The sequence below is a fragment of the Phocoena sinus genome, chromosome 17 (genome assembly GCF_008692025.1).
Source record: "Phocoena sinus isolate mPhoSin1 chromosome 17, mPhoSin1.pri, whole genome shotgun sequence".
Classification (NCBI taxonomy): Eukaryota; Metazoa; Chordata; class Mammalia; order Artiodactyla; family Phocoenidae; genus Phocoena; species Phocoena sinus.
Window position 1 is genome coordinate 77,163,874 of NC_045779.1, and position 20,970 is coordinate 77,184,843.

General features: G+C 52.0%; 1 protein-coding gene across 1 annotated transcript in view; it reads right to left on the bottom strand.

Moving 5' to 3' along the window:
- Positions 1–20,970, bottom strand: part of LOC116742258 (maestro heat-like repeat family member 5) — a 33,077-nt gene that overhangs the window by 4,592 nt on the left and 7,515 nt on the right. The window contains 6 exon segments of the mRNA XM_032609584.1: positions 1,427–1,570; positions 2,238–2,358; positions 2,828–2,965; positions 17,979–18,058; positions 18,834–18,956; positions 19,516–19,662. Of these exon segments, the coding sequence (XP_032465475.1) occupies positions 1,427–1,570; positions 2,238–2,358; positions 2,828–2,965; positions 17,979–18,058; positions 18,834–18,956; positions 19,516–19,662 (753 nt within the window).

The window sequence follows — 20,970 nt, forward strand, 5'->3', positions numbered from 1 at the left end:
GGCCTCCTCGCGTGACCACTGGAGCAGAAGCGGGTGATCAACTTGCAGGCCGTGCCTCAAGGGGCAGGGTGTGCCTGCTGGCTGGAGTGGGCATGGTGGTGGCCGCCCAGGCCCTGCAGAGGAGGGCAGCACCCAGAATGGAGCACAACAAACGAGGAGCCTGCTCCCCTGGGGAGTGCAGAGCAGGACAGCCACAGCGGCGGGAGAGAAATGCACTTCTACCGTGTGTAAGCGGTCGGTTTGGGTCTTTTGCGTGTAGCTACTCTCCGGTCTCCCAGTGCACACACCGGCACCCAGTTAGTGCGATTTGTGTTTGACGGTAGACAGAAGTGGACAGTCCTGCGGGGCCGTTTGTTCTCACGGGCCCCAGCGGAGGGTGCCTCTCTGGCGTCTAGGGCAGCGACCGCAGCCCCTCCCTCAGCCCTGGGGCCCGCTCCATCCCTGCCCCCCCCACAGAAGCAGGTCTCCTTGGCTGGGGGGCTCAGGGTGTGCTGTTTCCCCCAGCCCTGCTGTGGCTGCACCCCCGCCTTGGGAACCGTCCACCTTCCCTAGCCCTGGCCGTCCTGGTCTGGTAGCCCCCTCTGCTCTGTCTCCTGTGTTCCTGCAGGTCCACACCCAGTGCGGGGTAGAGAGGAAGCACATGGACACTTCCTACTGATTGCCTGTCTGGGAGGACACCTGGGGACGGGTGTCTGGATGGCTGACCACTGACAGAATGAATGAATGAGTGACAAAGCAAATGTGGATCAATGATTGAGTGAAATGAATGAATGAAAGAAACCAGAAAAGAATGACCCATAAATGAAGGACCCAAGGACCAAGTGGATGGGTGGATGGACGAGTGGGGGGATGGATGGATGGAGGGATGGAGGGGTGAATGGCTGACTTTGTGAATGGATGAGTGGGTAGGTAGGTGGATGAGCTGGGGGGCTGTAGATGGAACGGCCAGCTCCCCCTAAGGCAGCATTGCAGACCTTCCCTTCTGCCTCTTTGGCAATGTTCCAGCTGTTCATTCATTATGGGATGTGGGTTGCACGGTGATGGGTGCAATCGGGAGGGAGTGAAGCTGAGTCTGCGATGACCGGGGGTACCCGCCCATAAGATTCTCAGGGGAGGCTCCTGTCTGCGGGCCAGCCTTGGGGTGCCAACTGGTGGGCTCCTCCTAGGTGCCTGGAGGTCTGCAGGGGCGTCCGCCTATTCCCGGGTGTGGTGGAGACAGTGTCTTTCGGGAGTAGATGCTGCACCCCTCCCGCGGCCCTGCCAAGAGGCCATCACCAGCACCATTCTGCAAGTGAGGAAACCTAGCTCCAGAAAGGTGATTTTGTGTCCCTAGAGCCGGGATTCCAACCCAGTGGGCCTTGTCTGCACCCCGCACACCTGGCCGCTCTGGGGGTTGCTCCAGCCACGGCTCCCCTCACCCTCTTACCTTCTCTGGGAAAAAGAGGATGTTTCCCAGGACCTACAGGCTCAGCACGCAGACCTCAGGGCTGGGGTCCCTGAGGCTTTGGGCCAGCATGGTCAGGGCGGCCTGTTTGGGGAACACCTCCAGCAGGGCAGGGCTGTAGGGGAACTGGGTGGCCCCCGGGGCAGGCGGGTCAGCCCTGGCATCCTCTCCTAGGGGCCTTCATCTGTGTCTGGGAGCAGGGCTGTAGGACCAGGGCCTGGCAGGCGGTTTGGGGAGGGTGGCTGACCTGCTCCCTCTGGGTACCTTGGTTAATGGGTATTTGAAACCCACCTCCAAGCTGGTTCGATCCTTCAATGTATAGCTGGGGAGACTGAGGCCCAGAGGGGGAAAGGTCCTTGTCTGAGGTCACACAGCGAGGCTGGGAGCAGCATACATCAACAGCCTGGCTCGTGGGGCACTTGGGGACAAAGCCCCGTGGAGGGAGGCCCAGATGTTCCTCGAGCGGGGTGGGGTGGGAGAAGCACAGGCTTTGATTGGGGTCTCCTTCTACTCTTTCATTGCCCTTTTGGCTTCACGGTCCCGGGGTGGGACCTCGAGTCATCAGGGAGCAGGGTGCGTGGAAAGACAGTCCCGCCAGGCTGCAGGCTGAGGGGGCGCTGGGAGGTGCGGACCCAGCCAGAAGCCCCCGACCGTGGGCCCCAAGGAGCTGGAAGCGGGAAGGAGGGGTGTGAGGGGTTTGTCGGGCAGGTGAGGTGCTGGTGTGGTTCTGGCGGCGGCTGAGGCAGCCGGACGAGGGGCTCAGGCTGTCTCTGAGGGGCTCCCCTCGCCGCACGCAGGTCCCTGTGAGGATGACGATGGCTGCCTTCCTCCCCCGCTGCTCCTGGCTCTGCAGGCTGGGTAGCAGCTGGGTGATCGGCACCGTGACTTGCTTGCAGCGGCTCTGCACCATGGCCCTGGGCACAGGCGAAGGGCAGGGGCAGGGCTTGGGCTTGCGGACACAGCCCTGTGTCCCCCTCCCCACACACCCCAACCCAGGAGCCAGGCGGCCAGAGGTGTTGCTGAGCGTGGGTGGGCACATCTCTCTTCGACCGTTTCCTGCTCCATTTGCACCCACTGGCCGCCCACTGGCTGCCAGGCCCGGGCTGAGCATGGGATGGACAGGGGAGCAGATTTGGCCCTTGTCCCCTAGGAGGCCTCAGGCTGTGGAAGGGGCCGGAGGAAGACGCCTGCATCCTAGGCTTCCAGCGCGTGCGCGTGAGACGGGGGCGGGGCGCCCGTGCTTTTCGTGCCCTGCGTGCACACGTGTGAGTCCGTGGGGCTGTGCTCGCAGGCAGGCCCTGGAGGTACGGAAGTCCACAGCCTAGCCTTCTGGGCAGGGGTGACCCGGGCAGTCCCCTTCCCCTGGCCCCGCCCTGCCCCTACCTGGCGAGGAGGCCCATGCCCTGCGGGTCGGTGTGGGTGGTGGCGAACAGGTCCCAGGCTTCCTGCAGCTCCAGGTGGGCGAAGTCCTGCCAGTGCCCAGTGGCGGGCAGCAGGCTCTTCAGCGCCTCCAGCGACGTGCTGCGGCAGTGCAGAGGGGTCCCCAGCCAGCCTCGCCCTTGGGGAGGGTGCCCAGCCGTCGCAGGTGGAAAGGTGCCTTGTGGTTCCTGTCTGCACTCAGGGCCTGGCAGCACTGGGGCCTCCCGGGGGCAGCTTGTTCCCGGCCTCCTTCAACAGAGATGTCGGGGCGTGGGATGGGTGTGCGCCCGGTGGCGGAGCAGGAGACTGGAGGGGGGCCTCCTGGGAGGGGCGGGTCCAGGGGGAAGCTCGAGACAGGTTTGGCACATGGTCAGCGTGAGGTGCCCACAGCTGGCTTTCCAGGGCTGGAGAGAGAACTAGGAGACACCGGGGACAGGTGGTTTCCCCAGCTGCAGGGTGGAGGGGGCCCCAGCAGAGCCTCGATGGACACTGCCGTTTGAAAGTGGAGCTGAGAATGCAGAGGGGTCCCGGCAGGGGAGGAGGACAGTGGGGGGTTGTGTCAAAGGGGCCTGGAGGAGGGTCCACCTGCAGCTCCTGAGGATGCGGGGAAACCAGGTCCACCGGCCGCGTGCTTGCGTGGACTCAAGAAAGAGAGCTGGACCCGGAGCACGGTGGGACAGGGTGCGGGTCAGGGACCGTGCTGCCCGTGCCCCGTCCGGGTCACACAGCCTGGCCAGGGGCCGCAGAAGCAAAGCGCGGCTAGGCCGCGGGCTCCAGACCTGCACAGTGGTGTCAAGCCACGGGCTCTGGGCTGCCGCGGGCCCTGCAGGCAGTGCACGGGCGGAGGGCCCGGGAATAGCTCGGTGGCCCGTCTCCCTGCCTAGCCACCCCGCGCCTGGTGGCGTCACCTGGATGTGTGAGCGCCCCCAGAGTGAGGCTGTCAGCTTGGACCAGGCACAGCTCTGATCAGATTTGCAAATCCAAATGTGAAGGGATGAAATGCCACTCCGTGAAAGTCCCCAGTGGGGCCGACTCAAATGTCAGCTGGCCTGTCATCTCACCCCCAAGCCGTGCCGCTAAAAAGAGGCTGAGTTTTCCGGGTCACTGGTCTCAGCCAGAGTGATGCCGGTTTCAGGAGAAGGCGACTCCGGGCACACTGGCATTTTGTCTGCTCTGTGATGACTCTCGGAAGCTTCTGGTCCTGGGGCATGTTGGGCATCTCCTCTCACGGTCGCTGTGTCCCTGCACCACACCAGGGCTTCTGGAAAGATGGCGTTTGACTGATTTGGGCATTCTTGGGACTCCCCTGCTGACTCTCGGGGTGAACAGCATCACTTGTGGGGCCCTAAAGCCTAAGACCATCCCCAGCCCAGGACCCCGGGCAATGCACAGGGACCCTTGTTGCCTGAAATCCATGCAGCTCCTTGACCGACAGAAGACGGAGGCCCTCGGGTCCGAGCCCGGCCATGCAGGACTCCCCTCCCTTCCTCCTGGGGTGAAGTCGTGCTCTCCTTCAGCCTCACCCCAGGGATGCCTGGCGCAGAACGACTCTGAAGGTGAGGGAGGGCTGGAGGGTGGGCTGCAGGGGTGCAGGGAGCCTGCGGGGTTCACACAGAGCTAGGGCTTCCTGTGCATCAGTGCCGCGGGACACAGACCGCTGTTGTCCCGGGGGGACGAGGGAATGGAGCGTGGCCCTTTCCTTCCCTCCTGGTGTCCCCCAATCTGACGTGAGCTGCAGGAGGACGCTCTGTCTTCTCATCTTTGTATGTCGCCCCAGTGCCGACCGGATACTGTCATTTCCGCGGCACGGAGCCCCCTGTAGCTCCCCACTGTTCTGGGACTGAGCCGTGGGGTCACCTCCTTCCTGTCCCTTCCTCTTTGGGGTACCCCTGCCTGGAAGGCTCTCTGCCCTCCTTTCCCCACCCAGTGAGCTCTAACCATCATTCAGATCTGTCCTCAGAGGCTGGGTCCTCAGGGAACCACATGCAGAGGGCGCCCCCCAAGGTCATCCTTTGCAGAGGCTGTGCCTCTCCTTCAGGGCACTCTCCAGGGTGTATCATGCATCACCGGGCTGTCACTTGACCCCATCTGCATTTCCATGGGGCTGAGCTCCTGAGTGCAGGGATGGCTCTCTGGTGACTGAGCACGGTCTGTGACACAGCAAGCGCCATCCGTATTCATTAAGTAATGAGAGCAGGACACACAGGACACTTAGCAAGTATCGGCCAAAGAATACATAAGCCGTTAGTCCTTTCTCTCCTCTTTTCGACCAAGAGCTGTGGGGAGCACGGAGTGGACGGGGGGCCGAGGCTGAGGCCAGGGGCCAGGGAAGGAGGCAGGTCCGAGCAGGGCCGTGTGGACTCCAGACCGGGGCAGAGCACCAACCTTCCCGTCTGTCCCTTCCTGCTCAGGAATCCCTGCTCAACCCCTGGGAAGTCACAACCCCCATGGGTCCGAGGAATCAGGAGGCCCTTGGGCCTGAGACCACGGCACCCCGACTGGGCAAATTGAACAGAAGACGTTTGGGCTGGGGTCATGATCTAACCCTTAACTGAGGCCCCAAGTGTTGGTCGCTTGCAGAGGGTCACCCTAGCATAGAGGCTACCCAGTCCTCTGCGGCGCCTGACCCGCACAACACCTGGGGAGGGACCAACCCCATCGCACAGAAGAAGAAACCAAGACCATGAGATGGAGAGACCAGCTCAGAGTGCTCACAGTGGGGTTAGGAGGAGCTCTTAGATCTCAGATCCAGGCCCCAAACAGCATATCATTATTAACTGCTTATTTGTTCCTTGTCGACTGCCAAAACCCAGGACTACGGACAGTGTTTTAAATAAAAGAGCTTTAAATTAAACTTAAAGCTTTAAGTCGAAAAGAGGACTAATCAGGAAGTGAGAAGCAAAAGGAAGCACCCCCGTGCCACAGTGAGAGATGACTGAACATTAATTTTATGTGAGCTTCCTGGCAGCCAGGGCAAGAAGGAAAATATGTTGGATTATACCTATAAGTGGATGAAGGGAGTGTCTTTGAAATGAAGAGAAATGAGATGTCCTATTAGAGTTAAAGAGATTCAGCCCCTAATGGATGAAACAAGAGGAACGGGAAGTCCTTTGTGGGGCAGGGTGGACATTGCCTGGAGGAGGACCTTGCTGAGAACCAACCAAAGCAGGAAACATCTCTAAAAGAAGGGGTTTTGTTCATCAGAGGTGCAAAGGAAAGGGAGAGTCCCAAGGCAGGGCCATCCACGCTTGCTCCTTCCCTGGCAGGAAGCCCTGCCAAACCCTCACCTGTTGCTTCCAGGGGCCGGCACAGCTTAGCAGGACGTCAGGAACCTCAGAGGCCCAGGACTAGTCTGACTCTGCCTTGAGCCTTGCGTGGCTGCCACAGGTGTCCCGTGCCACCCTCACGCTGCCGGGGGCACCCACAAGACAGTGGGCCTCTCGGTAGTGAGTGCCCAGATCCCTCTTCGGCCCCCGTCCCCCTTGATGGTACCACCACATCCACCTAGTGTCAGACCTGGGGCCACAGTGATGCGCCTGGGTGGTGCTGCCCTCTGAGGCCCGGGAGCGGCTGCTGACCTCTTTGCTGTCCTTGATGGCTGGCGGACATCACTGCCGATTGGCCTGCTGTGCTCTCGGGCCCCTTGGGGTGGTATCCGCATCGCCGTTGTCCTCTGGGCAAGGGGCCCAGGTCCCATCCCAGCTCCAGGGAAGGTGTGGGAGACAGACCTGGTCAGTCGGAGCCCCACATGCCCCTGTGGCCAAGGCAGTTGGTTCAGGGGTGGGCCTGTGGACTAAGCTGGGCCAATTAGAGCCAATAGACGTGCCCAGGATGGGAGTGTGTCCTGTGGTTGCTGGGGCCCCGCCCTTCTCTTCCGGGAGGACCCGCCCAGAGAAAAGCCAGGACCTGCGAGGTGGGATGGGGGAGGGCTGAGGCTGCCGGAGCATCTTGACACAGCTGAGCCTGAGCAGAAGGCCCCCTGGTGCTCCCCGTGAGGTGACAGCCGTCCTGTTCTCTGGGGGAGCCCTGTGTGAGACAGACATATGTCCCTGCTCCCCGGAGCCCCCGTTATATGGGGCACAGATGACAGCTGTAGCTGGGATGGGCTGGGGGAGAACACAGCACGGAGGGAGGAGGGCTGCTGTTTTAGAGAAGATGGTTGGGAGACCGCAGGAGGTGAGGCTACTGGGGGAAGAGCACCCCAGGAAGAGGGCGCAGCAGCCGCAAAGGTCCTGAGGCGGGAGTGTGCTGGGTTTGAGAAACGGCAGGAAGATGCTGAGGCTGGAGCAGAGGGTGTGCGTGGATGGTGGGGGCTTGTGGCAGGAACTGAGGTCCTGGAGGAGACAGGCACCCAGATGAGGAAGGACCAGAGGGCCACTGGAAGGGTTGGGCCCTTCTCAGAGTTAAAGGGGGAGGAAGCAGGGAGGGTTCTGAGCACAGGCGAGGTCTGACCTGACTTAGGGGTGGAGGGCAGTGGGGGGGTGGTAAGGGGGAGAAGGGGAGGCTGGACCTCATGGGGCGGGGGAGGGAAGCTGATGGACCAGGCAGTTCATCATAGCTTTCTCCTAACCCTCCTGTTTCTGGAAGGAGAACTTTTTAATAGCTTATTAGGGAAGATTCATGCATTTTGCATGGTTGATTTGAATAAAAAAGGAACTTGGTGCATATTCGAATTCAGAAGCAGTATGAGAGAAGTGACAGTTTTTTTCAGTGAGTGTCTTGGGGAGAGCTGTTAAAACTGGCAGCTTGTGTGAAGCTCATCATAATACCAACAAATGAAAAGAGGTCGCCCCGAGGCTTTTAAAGACTTGCTTAATGGATTTCTCCAGATATGCCGCAGTGCAGAGGAAGGCAAGCCTGCCAGCCCGGGCCATGACCCTCCCACAAGGGGCCAGTCCACACTGGTCAGGAGGGGGGTGGGGGGAGGCTGACAACTGTCCAGCACATCAGAGCGAAAACGTGCCAGGGTCCGGTGCCCTGTGCAAGGGAACCCGGAGGGCGTCTGCCTGCAGGGGCCGAGTGGTGGCTGGGCAGGCATCCCTGCCGTTCTATGGGCTCTAGCTCAGCAATGCACAGACATTCTGTGTGGCTCAGAGGAGCCTCCTCTCCTGCCTCTGGTCTCCTCACCTGGCCTATTCCCGCTCAGCCTTTAGGGCTCGCCCTACAGTCACTTCCTCCTGGAAGCCTGCCGTGGCTGCTTCCTCCTAAGCCTGGGTTTCCTGGGGTCCAGCTCCCCTGGCACCAACCTGGGTCAACTTAGGGGCCATCACTGGTGTGTGCAGAGCTTTTCAGTGTCCTTGTGCCCATTTTGCACATGAGGAAACTGAGGACTGGAGACAGGATGTGCTCTGATCAGGGCCCTGCCTCGTAACGGGGAGATGGTGCAGGTCAGGCCTGCCTAGTCCCATGGCCTTTCTGCCTGGTCGGGGGGGAAGCATGGCCCTGCAAGACTGGGGGAGGCAGGGGGCACCGGGGCTCTCCAGTGTCAGTGACCGTGACGGCCCTCTTGTTTTCTGTGCTAGGTGTCTTTGGGCCTGCGTGCTGGGTGGAAGGGGCTGGAGGGGCAGGAGGGACCCTGGAATGATGGGGTGTGGGCGGGGAGGGCATAGTTGGGGGGTTTGATGACCTGCAACCCCCAGCTTTCAGAGACACCCCAGGGGGGCTGCCCTTGAGCACTGGGGAGGCCACACCAGTCCCATCTGACCCTAGCTGAGTGGGCTCAGAGGACTCTGGGAGATTCCAGAGTGAGGTCACCACCCACCTAGAAGTGGCACCTTTGCAGTGAGAAGGGCCTGGACTCAAATCCCTGCTCTGCCCCGTGCTGGCTGGGTGACCTTGACCAAGTCACTTCACCTCTCGAGGGCAAAGCTGCCTCGAGGGGCTTAGGTGAGATGGCTCCCCAGGAGCGAGGGTGCACAGAGGGCCAAGGCTTCTATTCTACTCCCTGTGGGTGTCTATCACTCAGTCAGCACCTCTGTACCGGGCACCGTCACGGTCAGGCGACGTCCCGGGGTGCTGGGCAGAGACAGAACCAGTAAGAATCCTGGGCGTGACCCCCCTAGGGTTTGACTTGGGCAGCAAACGATGGTGCGTCAGACACTACCCCACGTGCGTACAGCAGGGCGGGAGGGGGCACGCCAGGAGGATGCATCTGGGAGGCCTCCGCTAAGAAGGGGGGTGCCTGCGGAGACCTGAGAGCAATGGGAGAGGCTGCAGCTCTGAGATGGTGGCCTGCGTGGTGTGTTCAGGGCCAGTGTGGGCGGCGTGGCCTGAGCAGCGGAGGGCAGGAGGACAGTGAGGTCAGTGTGGGCGGCGTGACCTGAGCAGTGGAGGGCAGGAGGACAGTGAGGTCGTGGGGCAGCATCACAACTTGTTGGGTGCCGTAAAGGTTTTGACGTGGGGGCCGCTGGAATGTTTGGAGTGGAGGAGAGACGTGATCCGACCTAGTTTTAAAGGACCACTCTGGCTGCTGGGACGGAGGGGCTGGAAACGGGCCAGGACGCGCAGTGAGAGCGCGTTATGTCCTAACTAGGGTGGTGGTGTCGGTGGCTGGGGGAGATGGAGGCAGGTGGACCGCAGGGCTTCCCAGAGGATGGGCTGAGGGGTGGAGAAGAGAGCCAAGGCGACACCGAGAGCTTTGGCCTGAAGCTGGAGGATGAATCGCCACGTCAGACACAGGAGCTGGCAAGACGAACAGGTGCAGAGCAGGGTCAGGGGGTGGCCTGGACGTGGCAAGTGGACACCCATTAGACATCCCTGTGCATCCGGCCAGGGAGAACATTCGGGAGGCACCTGGGCTTAGGTGATATTTAAACCAGGGGGCTGGAAGTGGCCACCAGGGCAGGGAGTGTAAGTGAAGATGGGGCCTGAAGCTCAGCCCTGGGGCCCCTGCGTTAAGAAGACAGGGGCACAGGAAGAAGCAGCCAGGAGGCTGTGCAAGAGCGGCTGGGCTTGTGGGGGAGGAGCCAGGTGAGGGTGGGTTTTGGGACCCAAGTCAGGAAAGTGTTCCCAGCCCAGGAATAAGCCCACGCAGACCTGGTCAATTGATTTACAACAAAGGAGCCAAGAACATGCAATGGGGAAAGGACAGTCTCTTCAACAAATGGTGCTGGGAAAACTGGGCAGCCACGTACGAAAGAATGCAACTGGACCTCTATCTTACAGCACACACAAAAATTAACTCGAAATGGATTAAAGACTTGAACATAAGACCTGAAACCATAAAACTCCTAGAAGAAAACCTAGGTGGTAAGCTCCTTGACGTCAGTCTTGGCAATCATTTTTTTGGATCTGACACCGAAAGCAAAGGCAGCAAAAGCAAAAATCAACAAAGCGAGACAATATCAAACTAAAACGCTTCTGCACAGCAAAGGAAACCATCTACAAAATGAAAAGGCGACCTAGTGAATGGGAGAGAATATTTGCACATCGTATTTATGAAAAGGGGTTAATGTTCAAAATACTTGAAGCACACACACAACTCAATAGCAAAAACAAACAAACAAAAACTCCCCACACAATCCGATTAAAAAATGGGCAGAGGATCTGAGTAGACATTTTTCTAAGGAAGACACACAGGTGGCCAACAGGTACGGGAAGAGATGCTCAAGCATCACTCACCATGAGGAAAATGCAAGTCAAAACCCCAATGAGGTATCATCTCACACCTATTGTCAAAACGATAAGAACTAACAAGTGTTGGGAAGGATGTGGAGAAAAGGGAAGCCTTGTACACTGTTGACGGGAATGTAGGTGCAGCCTTTATGGAAAGCAGTATGCAGATCCATCAACCACCACGTGATCCAGCAATCCCTCGGGAATTTATCTGAAAAATGCAAAAACACTAACTTGAAAAGATATATGCACCCCCACGTTCATAGCAGCATTATTTACAATTGCCAAGATATGGAAACAACCTATTTGCCCATCAGCACATGAATGGATAAAGAAGATGTAGCATATATATATATATATATATATATATATATAAAATGAAATATTATTCAGCCATAAGAAAGAAGGAAATCTTGCCATTTGAGACAACATCGATGGACCTTGAGGGCATTAGCTTTAGTGGAATAGGTCAGACAGAGGAAGAAAAATACCAAGTGATCTTGCTTACATGTGGAATCCAAAATGAAAACAAAACCCAAACCAAACAAACAAAAACTCAGCTCATATCTACGGAGAACATGCTGGTGGTTGCTAGAGGTGAGCAGGCAAGGTAAGCGAAATGGTGAAGAGGGTCAAAAGGTACAGACTTCCATGTATAAGATAAGTCCCGGGGACGTAATGTGCGCACCGCGGCCGTAGCTGTTAACGCTGTATTGTATATTTGCAACTTGCTAAGAGAATAGCTCACCACGAGGACAAAAAACCTGTAACTATGAATGATGATGATTGTTAACTAAACTTACTGTGGTGATCATTTCACCCCACCACCCCTCCCAAAGAAAAAGAAATAAGAGAGAGAAAGCGTTCCTAGGAGTGAGAGTGGTTGCCATGAAGACACACAGGAACCTGAAAGCATGTCAGAAAGTGACAGAAGCCAACCTGAAAAGGCTACATATGGTATGATTCCAGCTCTGTGACATTCTGAAAAAGGGAAAACCATGTAGACAGTCAAAAGATCAGTGGTTGCCAGGGGTTTAGTGGGAGGGAGGGATGCATAGGCAGTGCACAGGGGGTTTGGGGGCAGTGAAACTAACCTGTATGATGCTGTAATAGTGAATGCTTGTCACTCACTGTACATTTGTCCAAATCCGTAGAATGTACATCCCCAAGAGTGAATTGTAATGTAAACTATAGACTTTAGTTAATAATAATATATCAATATCGGCTCATCAATTGTAACAAACATAGCACACTAAGGCAAGATGTTACCAAGAAAGGAGCCTGGCAGCGGAGGGAAGTAGATGGAACTTTGCACTTTCTGCTTAATTTTTCTGCAAACCTAAAACAGCTCCCAAAAAAGAAAAGTCTATTTAAAAAAATGGAAAGAGACATACAATGCAATACTAAAGAAAGGAAAACTGGTGTTGCTAGATTTAGATTAGAATAGACAATCAAGATCTAGAAATCTACATTAATATCAGGGTGGTGAAAAAAGGTCTCCAAAGACTACAAGCAGCGTGATACTCTTTACATAAAATTATTGAAACTACAAATAAAATGTTTTTAAGAATATGTTTAGATGCAATCTCACTATATAAAAAGAAAGCAAAAAAATGAGGGTGGATGAGCCAGGAGGATGGAAGCAGTGACGGTGGGCAGCCCTGTCCTTCGATGTAGTTCATAACTAGGGCCCTGGCTTTTGTACGGGTGACAGCTTCACAAGTGTGCATTCGATTACTGAGAAGAATCCTTGCTCTAAGTAAAGAACTAAATTAAAGCAGGCCATGCATAGAGCCGTGATGGACGAGTGTGACAAAGCAAGGATTATCCCTAGTCCAGCTTTGAGGGCCAGGGCAGTAAAAGCAGTTGCAATGATTCTAAAAGTTATGTAGAAATGCAAAGGGCCAAGAATGGCCAAGACAGTCTTGCGGAAGGAGGAGGGGGAGGCCTTTCTGGATCAGGGGAGGTGAATTAATATAAAGTTGTAGGAATGAGAACCTTGGGTGTTGGCCTAGGCACAGATAAGCAGAGCAGTGCCAAGCAGGGAGAGCGCAAAGGCAGGTCCCTAGCACACAGCTCTTTTTTTAAAAAGAAATAATTTATTATTTTATGTTTATCTTTGGTTGCATTGGGTCTTTGTTGCTGCGTGCGGGCTTTCTCTAGTTGTGGCTCGTGGGCTCAGTAGTTGTGGCATGTGGGCTTAGTTGCTCTGCGGCATGTGGGATCTTCCCGGACCAGGGCTCGAACCCATGTCTCCTGCATTGGCAGGTGAATTCTTAACCACTGCGTCACCAGGGAAGTCCCTCAGCACGCAAACCTTGACTACAGGGAGCAAGCACCCAGAGCTGCAAGAACAGGGTGGGGAACTCGATAAAGGATGCTGGACGTTTAGAAGAAACTGGAGCCCGATTAGCACCTCCGTGATGTGGGTGGTTGGAGGGCTGAATGAGAAAGGCAAACTCTAGGATTTTTATAAGGTAATGTCTGAGAATGAATGATGGAACTTGGAACTCCTTTTCATCAAAGGACCTAGTAAGGGAGCGAAAGGAAAGCTGCAAAGTGGGAGAAGATATTTAACATAGAATCAGCTGAGACCTTGTATCCAGATTACTGTACGTAAAGAATTCCTAGAAATCGATAAGAAAAGGAGGGACGACCCAACAGAAAAATGTGCAGGATACTTGAATAGGCATCACCAAAGACGCCGTTCCAATGGCCAAAAAGGGCATGAAAAGATGTACAACCTCCTTATTTAATCAGCAAAGTGAAAATTAACATGGAAATATGATTAATACTACCCACAAGATTGGCTAAAATTTTGATGGTTGACTAGAAAGTTGATGTTAAGTGTTCGTGAAGATGTAGAGCAACAGGAACTCTAAAAAATACTGTGGGAATGAGAGGCGGTTTAAGTACTTTAGAAACATTTTGCGTCATATGTTGGTGTTGGTGCCACGCCTACACTATGGAAACTGAATGCAGATGTGCCTCAGAGCACATGTATGACCACATTCACAGCAGCGTTAACCACAGACCTAAACCCAAATGTCCATCCATAGTAAGAAGGGTAACTGGTGTTCACAGGAGGGGATCCTACACAGCAACCAAAATGAATGAACTCCAGCTCTGTGGAACATATCGGGAGGAGGCTTAAGCACAAGATGTTGAGGGAAAAAGCCAGATAACGAAAGAATACTGGGAGGGCTCATATCACACAATTCTGTTTATATTTTAGGACACGCCACCATTATTTCACGCACAACTAAGAACGAAAAGGTATCCAAGATGGGAGTCTAACAGGGGCCCCACCAAACAGGTTGGACCCCAAGGGCTGTGTGTACAGTGTAAATGTGATAAAGCAAAACAAAAGGAAATAAAACCCCCGCCTTGCAGAAAGAACAGCAAGAAAACCGGTGCTCACTGAGCACACCGTGGGGAAGGAGGATGGCGCTCCTGAATCCAAACCACAAAACCTACCTTGGGGTCTGAATCGCACCCCCATTGTGCCCCCCACCAAACACCCTCCAGCAGAGACTTTTACATTTGAAGCGGTCTCAGGGTGAGACTGCCCCCAGGGGACAGAGAACCCTACATCATTCCAGGCGTAAGGCACCATCAATGTAAAATGTGCTCCTACTTCATAGATGTTGATGTGTGGAAAATGTGCTTCTTAGAACTGAGGAAATAAGGTATAAATTCCCATACAGATAAAACTGAACTATAGACCTGGGCAGCTGAGGACAACGGTGGCTGCCTGGGTCCCCGCCCCCGCCCCCCAACCTCTCAAAATTTCCTTGAAAAACAACACAGCAGGAAGAAGAGAAAAGTAAAACCACACAATGTGACCTCAGAGAACACCCAGACTTCAACACAGTATAAGCAGAAGAGAGCTATGCCAGCCCCGGCCTGCAGTCTCTCACACTCCCACCCCACCCCTGTTCCACCATGAGGCTCTGTGGCAGATAAAAGGAGGATGAGAGAAACTATGGAGAGGAGAGGAGACAGGACCTGGCAACAGGGCTCAGAATTGATCTAAATCGCCTTCAGGAAGACAAAGTCCATCTTAAGTCTGAAAATATGAAACAATAAAGAAGAAAGACACCAACTAAACCAGAGCACTGACCACAAGAAAGGGACTGAAAAGAATGTTCATTTGAAGGGCGGCATTCAACACACACAGCTTTGGGGAGAAAAAAGGGGCAAAAAAGAAAGAAGTACCCTTTGAAATTGGTTGGTGAAAGGTAATGGCACAAAAAGGAAAAATTTAAGGTCCTCCAAGAGAAAAAGGACACCCCATACTGGAGGATACATAATCCTTTCACCTACCACCAAAACTAAAAATCTGCTAAGTTACCTGGACTTTGGTATACTGACAGAAGAGGGTGCCATTGAACTTGAAATTCTACAAAACAGTCTAATAGTGTTGTATATAAACAGGATAAAAATTAATAGGCCCATAGAGTTACTGCAAAAACTCCTGGAAAACAAAAGCACACATCCAGGGCTTCCCTGGTGGCTCAGTGGTTGAGAGTCCGCCTGCCGATGCAGTGGACACGGGTTCGTGCCCCAGTCCGGGAAGATCCCACATGCCGTGGAGCAGCTGGGCCCATGAGCCATGGCCGCTGAGCCTGCGCGTCCGGAGCCTGTGCTCCCCAACGGGAGAGGCCACAAGAGTGAGAGGGCCGCGTACGGCAGAAAAAAAAAAAAAGCACACATCCAATGAGAAAATTCCTCCTCTGGAAAACAACCATGATTCAGATAAAAGTGTAAGACAACACCCCACATGCAGGCCAATAAACTCAAGCAAGCCTTTAAAGATATGAAAAACCACCTTGAATTATAAATTCAAAAAGGACCAAAAAAAAAAAAAAAGCCTCTAATAAGAAAGGAAAAGGGAGTTGATTGAACTCAGAAGTGAAAAAAAGAATTCAAGGTGCTCAAGAGAGAGAAGACTCAAATGAAAATTAGAAAGGGGCATTGAGGAAAAGTAGAAAGACCACCAAGAGAATAAAGATGAATTTAAGAGAAGTAAAAACGGTCACAGAGAAAGTAGGAGAAATGGAAGACAGGCAAGGAAAGACTAGCATTTGAATTACTGGAGTCTCTGAAGAAGAAAAACAACAATGGAACAGCACTACTATTTAAAACTATAACCAAGAGAGAAATAGGTGGGGGAGATAAAGAGGTACAAACGTCCAGTTACAAAATAAATAAATCACAGGGATGAAACATACAGTGTTGGGAACACAGTCAATAATAATGTAATATTTTTGTGTGGTGACAGATGGTAACTAGACTTATCATGGTGATCATTTTGAAATGTATAGAAATATAGAATCACTATTTTGTGCACCAGGAACTAACACAGTGTTGCAGGTCAATTATACTTCAAAACAAACAAACAAACAAACTCATAGAAAGAGAGACCAGATTTGTGGCTACCAGAGGTAGGGGTTGGGGGAGGGGGAATTAGATGGAGGTGGTCAAAAGGTATAAACTTTCAGTCATAAGATAAAGAAGTACTAGGGATGTAATGTACACCATGATTAATAGAATGAACACTGCTGCGTGTTATATATGAAACTTGTTAAGAGAGTGAATCCTGAGTTCTCATCACAAGGAAAAAAATTTCTTTTTCTTTTATTTTGTATCTACATGCCATGGTGAATGCTTACTAAACTTACTGTGGTCATCATTTCATGATCTATGTAAGTCAAATCATTCTGCTGTACACCTTAGACTTATCCAGTGCTGTATGTCCAATTATGTCTCAATAAAGCTGGAAGAAAAAAATTACAACCCAGAGAACTTTCCAGAAACAATAACAACAAAAGACTTAAATCTACATATTCAAAAGACTCACCGGGTACCTGGGAAAATTAACACAGAATGATCAATTCTGAGACATTTCTTAGTAAAATTGTTATATCTCAAAGGTAAAGAAAAAAGTTCCAAGGTCTCCAGACAAAAAGATCAAATAACTTACAAAGGCAAAAAAAAAAAATTTTTTTTCATCAGACTTTTCAAAAACAAAGCAAGGCAACAATTGAGCAGCATTTAAAAAATACTTAGAGACTTCCCTGGCAGTCCAGTGGTTAACACTCTGTGTTCCCAATGCAGGGGACACGGGTTTAATCCCTGGTCTGGGAAGTAGGATAGCTGTCCTTCATAAAAGAACCTAGGGTGTTCTGAATCCATGAACCTTCTTGAGGAATCTATCAGAGGATGAGCTTTGTCAAGCTAAGAGATGACTAGAAATCTTTGGCAAAGGGACTTAGGGTGAGTGTGTGTACTCGCTCAAAACAAATGTAAGGAGGAAGGTGGATGACTACACTGCAAATTTTGAAGTGTGCAAATGAAAACATAGAAGGAGAAGGGACGAATAATCTCACTGGTTGTTATATGGGCAATGGATGGGAGTTTAAGGATATCAATAAAAATGGGTAAACCAGATATTAAAAGGTTAAATAAGAAAACAAGGGACTAAGGGCATTAAAATCAGTTAGGAGTACAAACGTAGCAGCTAGAACAAAAATACAACCCTTCCTAAATTAAAAAAACAACTAAAGATCAAAGAATACACGTCATAGAAAAAAAACCCAGCAAATAAAACACATGCAATTACAAAATATTATGACAGAGTTGAGATTCAGCATATCAGTCATATTGATAAATGTGAATGGACTTAACTCACCTATTAAAATAAAAAGATTTTCAATTTAGATTACAGATCAAGACCAAACTATATGCTATATATAGGATGATACCTAAAGCAAATGGATTCTGAAATGTTAAAATAAAAGCATGGGCAAATCCATACTGGGCAAATGGGAAAAAACAGGAGAGAAGAGGCAGTGAGCCTGATAAGAAAGTTCAAGCCCTCAAAGCATTAAATGTGACAAGGCAGGGCACTTTTTAATGCTGACAGTCACAATTCGTAAAGAAGACATAACACTTATGAATATGTGCACCATATAACATTATGAACCTTATGAAGTAAAAACCTTATGAAGTAAAAACTACAGGAGATGGAAGGATACATAGATAGAAACACATTAATAATAGGAGACATTAACACACCATTCTCGGTACAAGACAGATCAAATGGACACAAATTAAGTGAGGAGGTAGAAGACCTAAACAACACAATCAGTAAAGTAAATCTTACAGGTATATAGCAAGTCCTACACCTGATAATAGAAAAAAACACCTTTTCAAGTGCCCATAGAATCTGGGGTGTTACCACGAATAACTGCTCTGACCTTGAGTGTCTGGGTGGGTCAGCTCACTCTGGAGAGTGGCTGTGCCCCAGTGGCTCTGGCCTCCATAAGCTGCCCACCCCCTACCTACTGTGGCCTGCACTGGCTCAGGTCCCTAGCCCTGCCCAGTAGGGTGTTGCTGTCTGATCTCTCCCCCGTCACTGTCCCGCTGGTACCAAGCCTGAGCTGTGAGGTTGCTGCTTGATGCTGAGCGAGGTCCTGTGTGGGGTTGGGGAGCCTACCAGAGGCTGGAGATGATGTGGATGGCCTGTTGGTGGGTCGACGTGCACAGCATGTCCTGGGGCTCCTTCTCCATCAGAAGCTGGAAATCCCAGGTGAAGGCTGAGTCACTCACACCTGGGCCTACCTCACTTCCGCCACCAAGTCTCAACCCTGCCTAAAGACCTTGGTGCCCAGCACCCCTGTGACCCACAGGATTATACTCTAGATCCTCACCTACCCAGGCGGGTCTCTGTGGCCTGGCCCCCACTTAGAACACTAGAGCATAGACTTTAGAATAGACAGGTCATGTCTGAATCCTGGCTACCCCCATACGAGTTGCATGACCTTGGGCAAGTCTCCCAACTGCTCTGAGCTTCTTTTATTCACAGAAACCATGATGCTGTTGCCCTCGTGTTACACATGAAGCAAGGAATGAGAGGCAGAGTGTGTGAGTCACGGCAGGGGCTCAGTAAATGAGAACTGTTAGTATTTTTATTATCACTATATAATCGTCCATCACTTGTGTGTTTCCTCCACTACCCCAGGGATTCCGTGAGGCCCAAATCTCTAGTAGCTAGTGGTGTGAGCTAGGTCAGTATTAGCAGAATGGATGGTGCTGACCTTTCTGGGACTCAGCCACATCGGCTGTGCAGTGCACGTAACTGGCCAGCTCAGGGTCCCTGTAGGAACGACGTCATGTGGGGGCCATGGATGTGCTTCCAGGTGTGAAAGCCTGTGAGGGGCTTGTACACGCTCTAGAAATCCAATCGGCCCAACCTTTTCCAGTGGGTGCCTCTCATGAATGTTGCTGCTCTGAGGGAGGTGCCCCCTCTGTCCCGGGAAGCCCTTCCTCTGCCCCAGGACCTTGCACTCACCATCAGACACTCGAAGAGCTCAGAGACCCGGGAGAGCTCGTAGCTTTGGGCGCCCTCGTTGCGGCTGACAGCCCCCACCAGCATGAGGATGGCCGTGAGGAAGCTCTGCTTCAGGGTTTCGTCCTGGCAAGGGGGCGGGGGCGGGGCGTGGGAACACCTGAGGGGCAGGAGAGCCGTGGTCACACGTGGCAGCAGGGCCTCCGGCTCTGGGGCCACGTAGCTGGGTGTTTTTTTGACGCGGGAACCGGTGCTTTTGTTTAACAATGCGAACACGTGGATGATTGCCTGTAAGAAGCTCAGTGTTCAGCTTCTCGTGACGTGTGGCCACGCCAGGCCCAAAGGCCTCAAGTGTGCGGTGGTCTCACAGGGCTGCCTAGCCCCTCAGAGTTACCAGGGTGGAAGCCCCTGGTGCAGGGTGCAGAGTCAGGGGACCGTCATCACAGGCTGTGATGGGCAGTCACCCGGACTTCCAATTCCCCCGAGTGAGAGCCCAGGGTTTTCTTTAAGGGGGGCGGTGGAGGGAGGGGGTCCTCACGAAAGCCCATGAAGCCTTAGGTGGGAACGATGGAGTAGGAGCCCAGGGTGTGGGGGGGGAGTGGGGAGGTGGGCTTCAAGGCCCTGGAAGGTCTGGAATTCTCAGACCCCGGTTCTGGCGGGCTCCGGGGGCCGCGGGGGGTCACACGCAGGAGTTGTAGTGGAAGAAGAAAATCATCCGTGAGAAGACGTTGTCCACCCATGGGAGGATGCGGGCCTTGTCCTCGTCCGCCCTCTGGCCACAGGCCAGGGGGAAGGTGATGCTCGCCCACCTCCACCTCATGTCCTCCGAGTTCTGGGCACAGAACAGCAGGCGCATTCTTAACCACTGTGCCACCAGGGAAGTCCTCGTCCGCATTTTTGCATGCATTCTCAAGTTCACTTCTCTATTTCTGCTCTGAATTTTATTATTTCATTTCTGCTGCTTGGTTTCAGTTTTCTTAAAAAAAATTAATTTATTTTTTATATAGCAGGTCCTTATTAGTTAGCTATTTTATACATATGTGTATATATGTCCATCCCACTCTCCCAATTCAGTTTAACTCGCTCTTCTTTCTCCAGTTTCCTCAGGTGGATCTTTGGGAGGGAATGAGTCTGCCTAGTACAGGTTGTTTCCAGTTTGAGGCTCTTATGAGTAAGGCTGCCGGGAACATGCCTGTATGTGTAATTTTGTGTACGAATGTTTCATGCCTCTGGGGTTAATACCTAAAAGTGGAACTGGTGAGTCATAACTGTCTAAGACAATGTCGATTTTCCAAGGAGGTTTCACCATCCCACCAGCAGTGTGAGTTTCCCCGCCAGCATTTGGTCGAGTCTTTCTCTTTCCTTTGAGCTCTGTCCTGGGTGGGCAGTGGCAGCTCCCGGGTTTTAATTGACATTTCACTGAGGATTCAAGATGTTGACTGTTGTTTCTTTGGCTTTTGGTCATTCATACGCCTTCCTTTGTGACATACCTATTTAAATCTTTTATTCACTTTTGCAGTTGGTCTGTTTGTCTTTTTCTCCCTGATTTTGTAAGAGTTCTTCATGTATTCCGAATACAGTCCCTTGTCAGATATATGTCTTGTGAATATTTTCTCCATGTCTGTGGCTTCCCTTTTTTCACTTTCCTCATAGTATTGTTTGATGAGCAGAAGCTTTAATTTAGATGAAATCTAATTAATCTATTTTTTTTTCTTTTTATGATAAGTGCTTTCTGGGTCCTAAGAAATATTTACCTACCCCAAGGTTGGCGAGATTGTCTCCTGTGTTTTCTTCTAGAAGTGTTTTCGTTTTTTTATATTTAGGCCTTGGGTCCATCTCAAAATTAATATTTGTGAATGGTTAGAGACAGGCATTAAAGTTCCTTTTTCCCCCTAGATACGCAATTGTTGTAAAACCATTTGTTCAAAAGACTCCTCATTGAATTGCTTTGGTACCATCGTAAAAGAAATTAATCGACCATATAAGTGTGGTTTTATATTGGAGTTTCTATTCTGTTCCATTGACTTATTTGTTTAATCTCTGTCAGTTCTCACTGTCTTGTGGACTATAGCTATATAGGAAATCTTGAAATCAGGTAGTGTAATTGTTCTCTTTCAAGATTGTTTTGGCTATTCTAGGT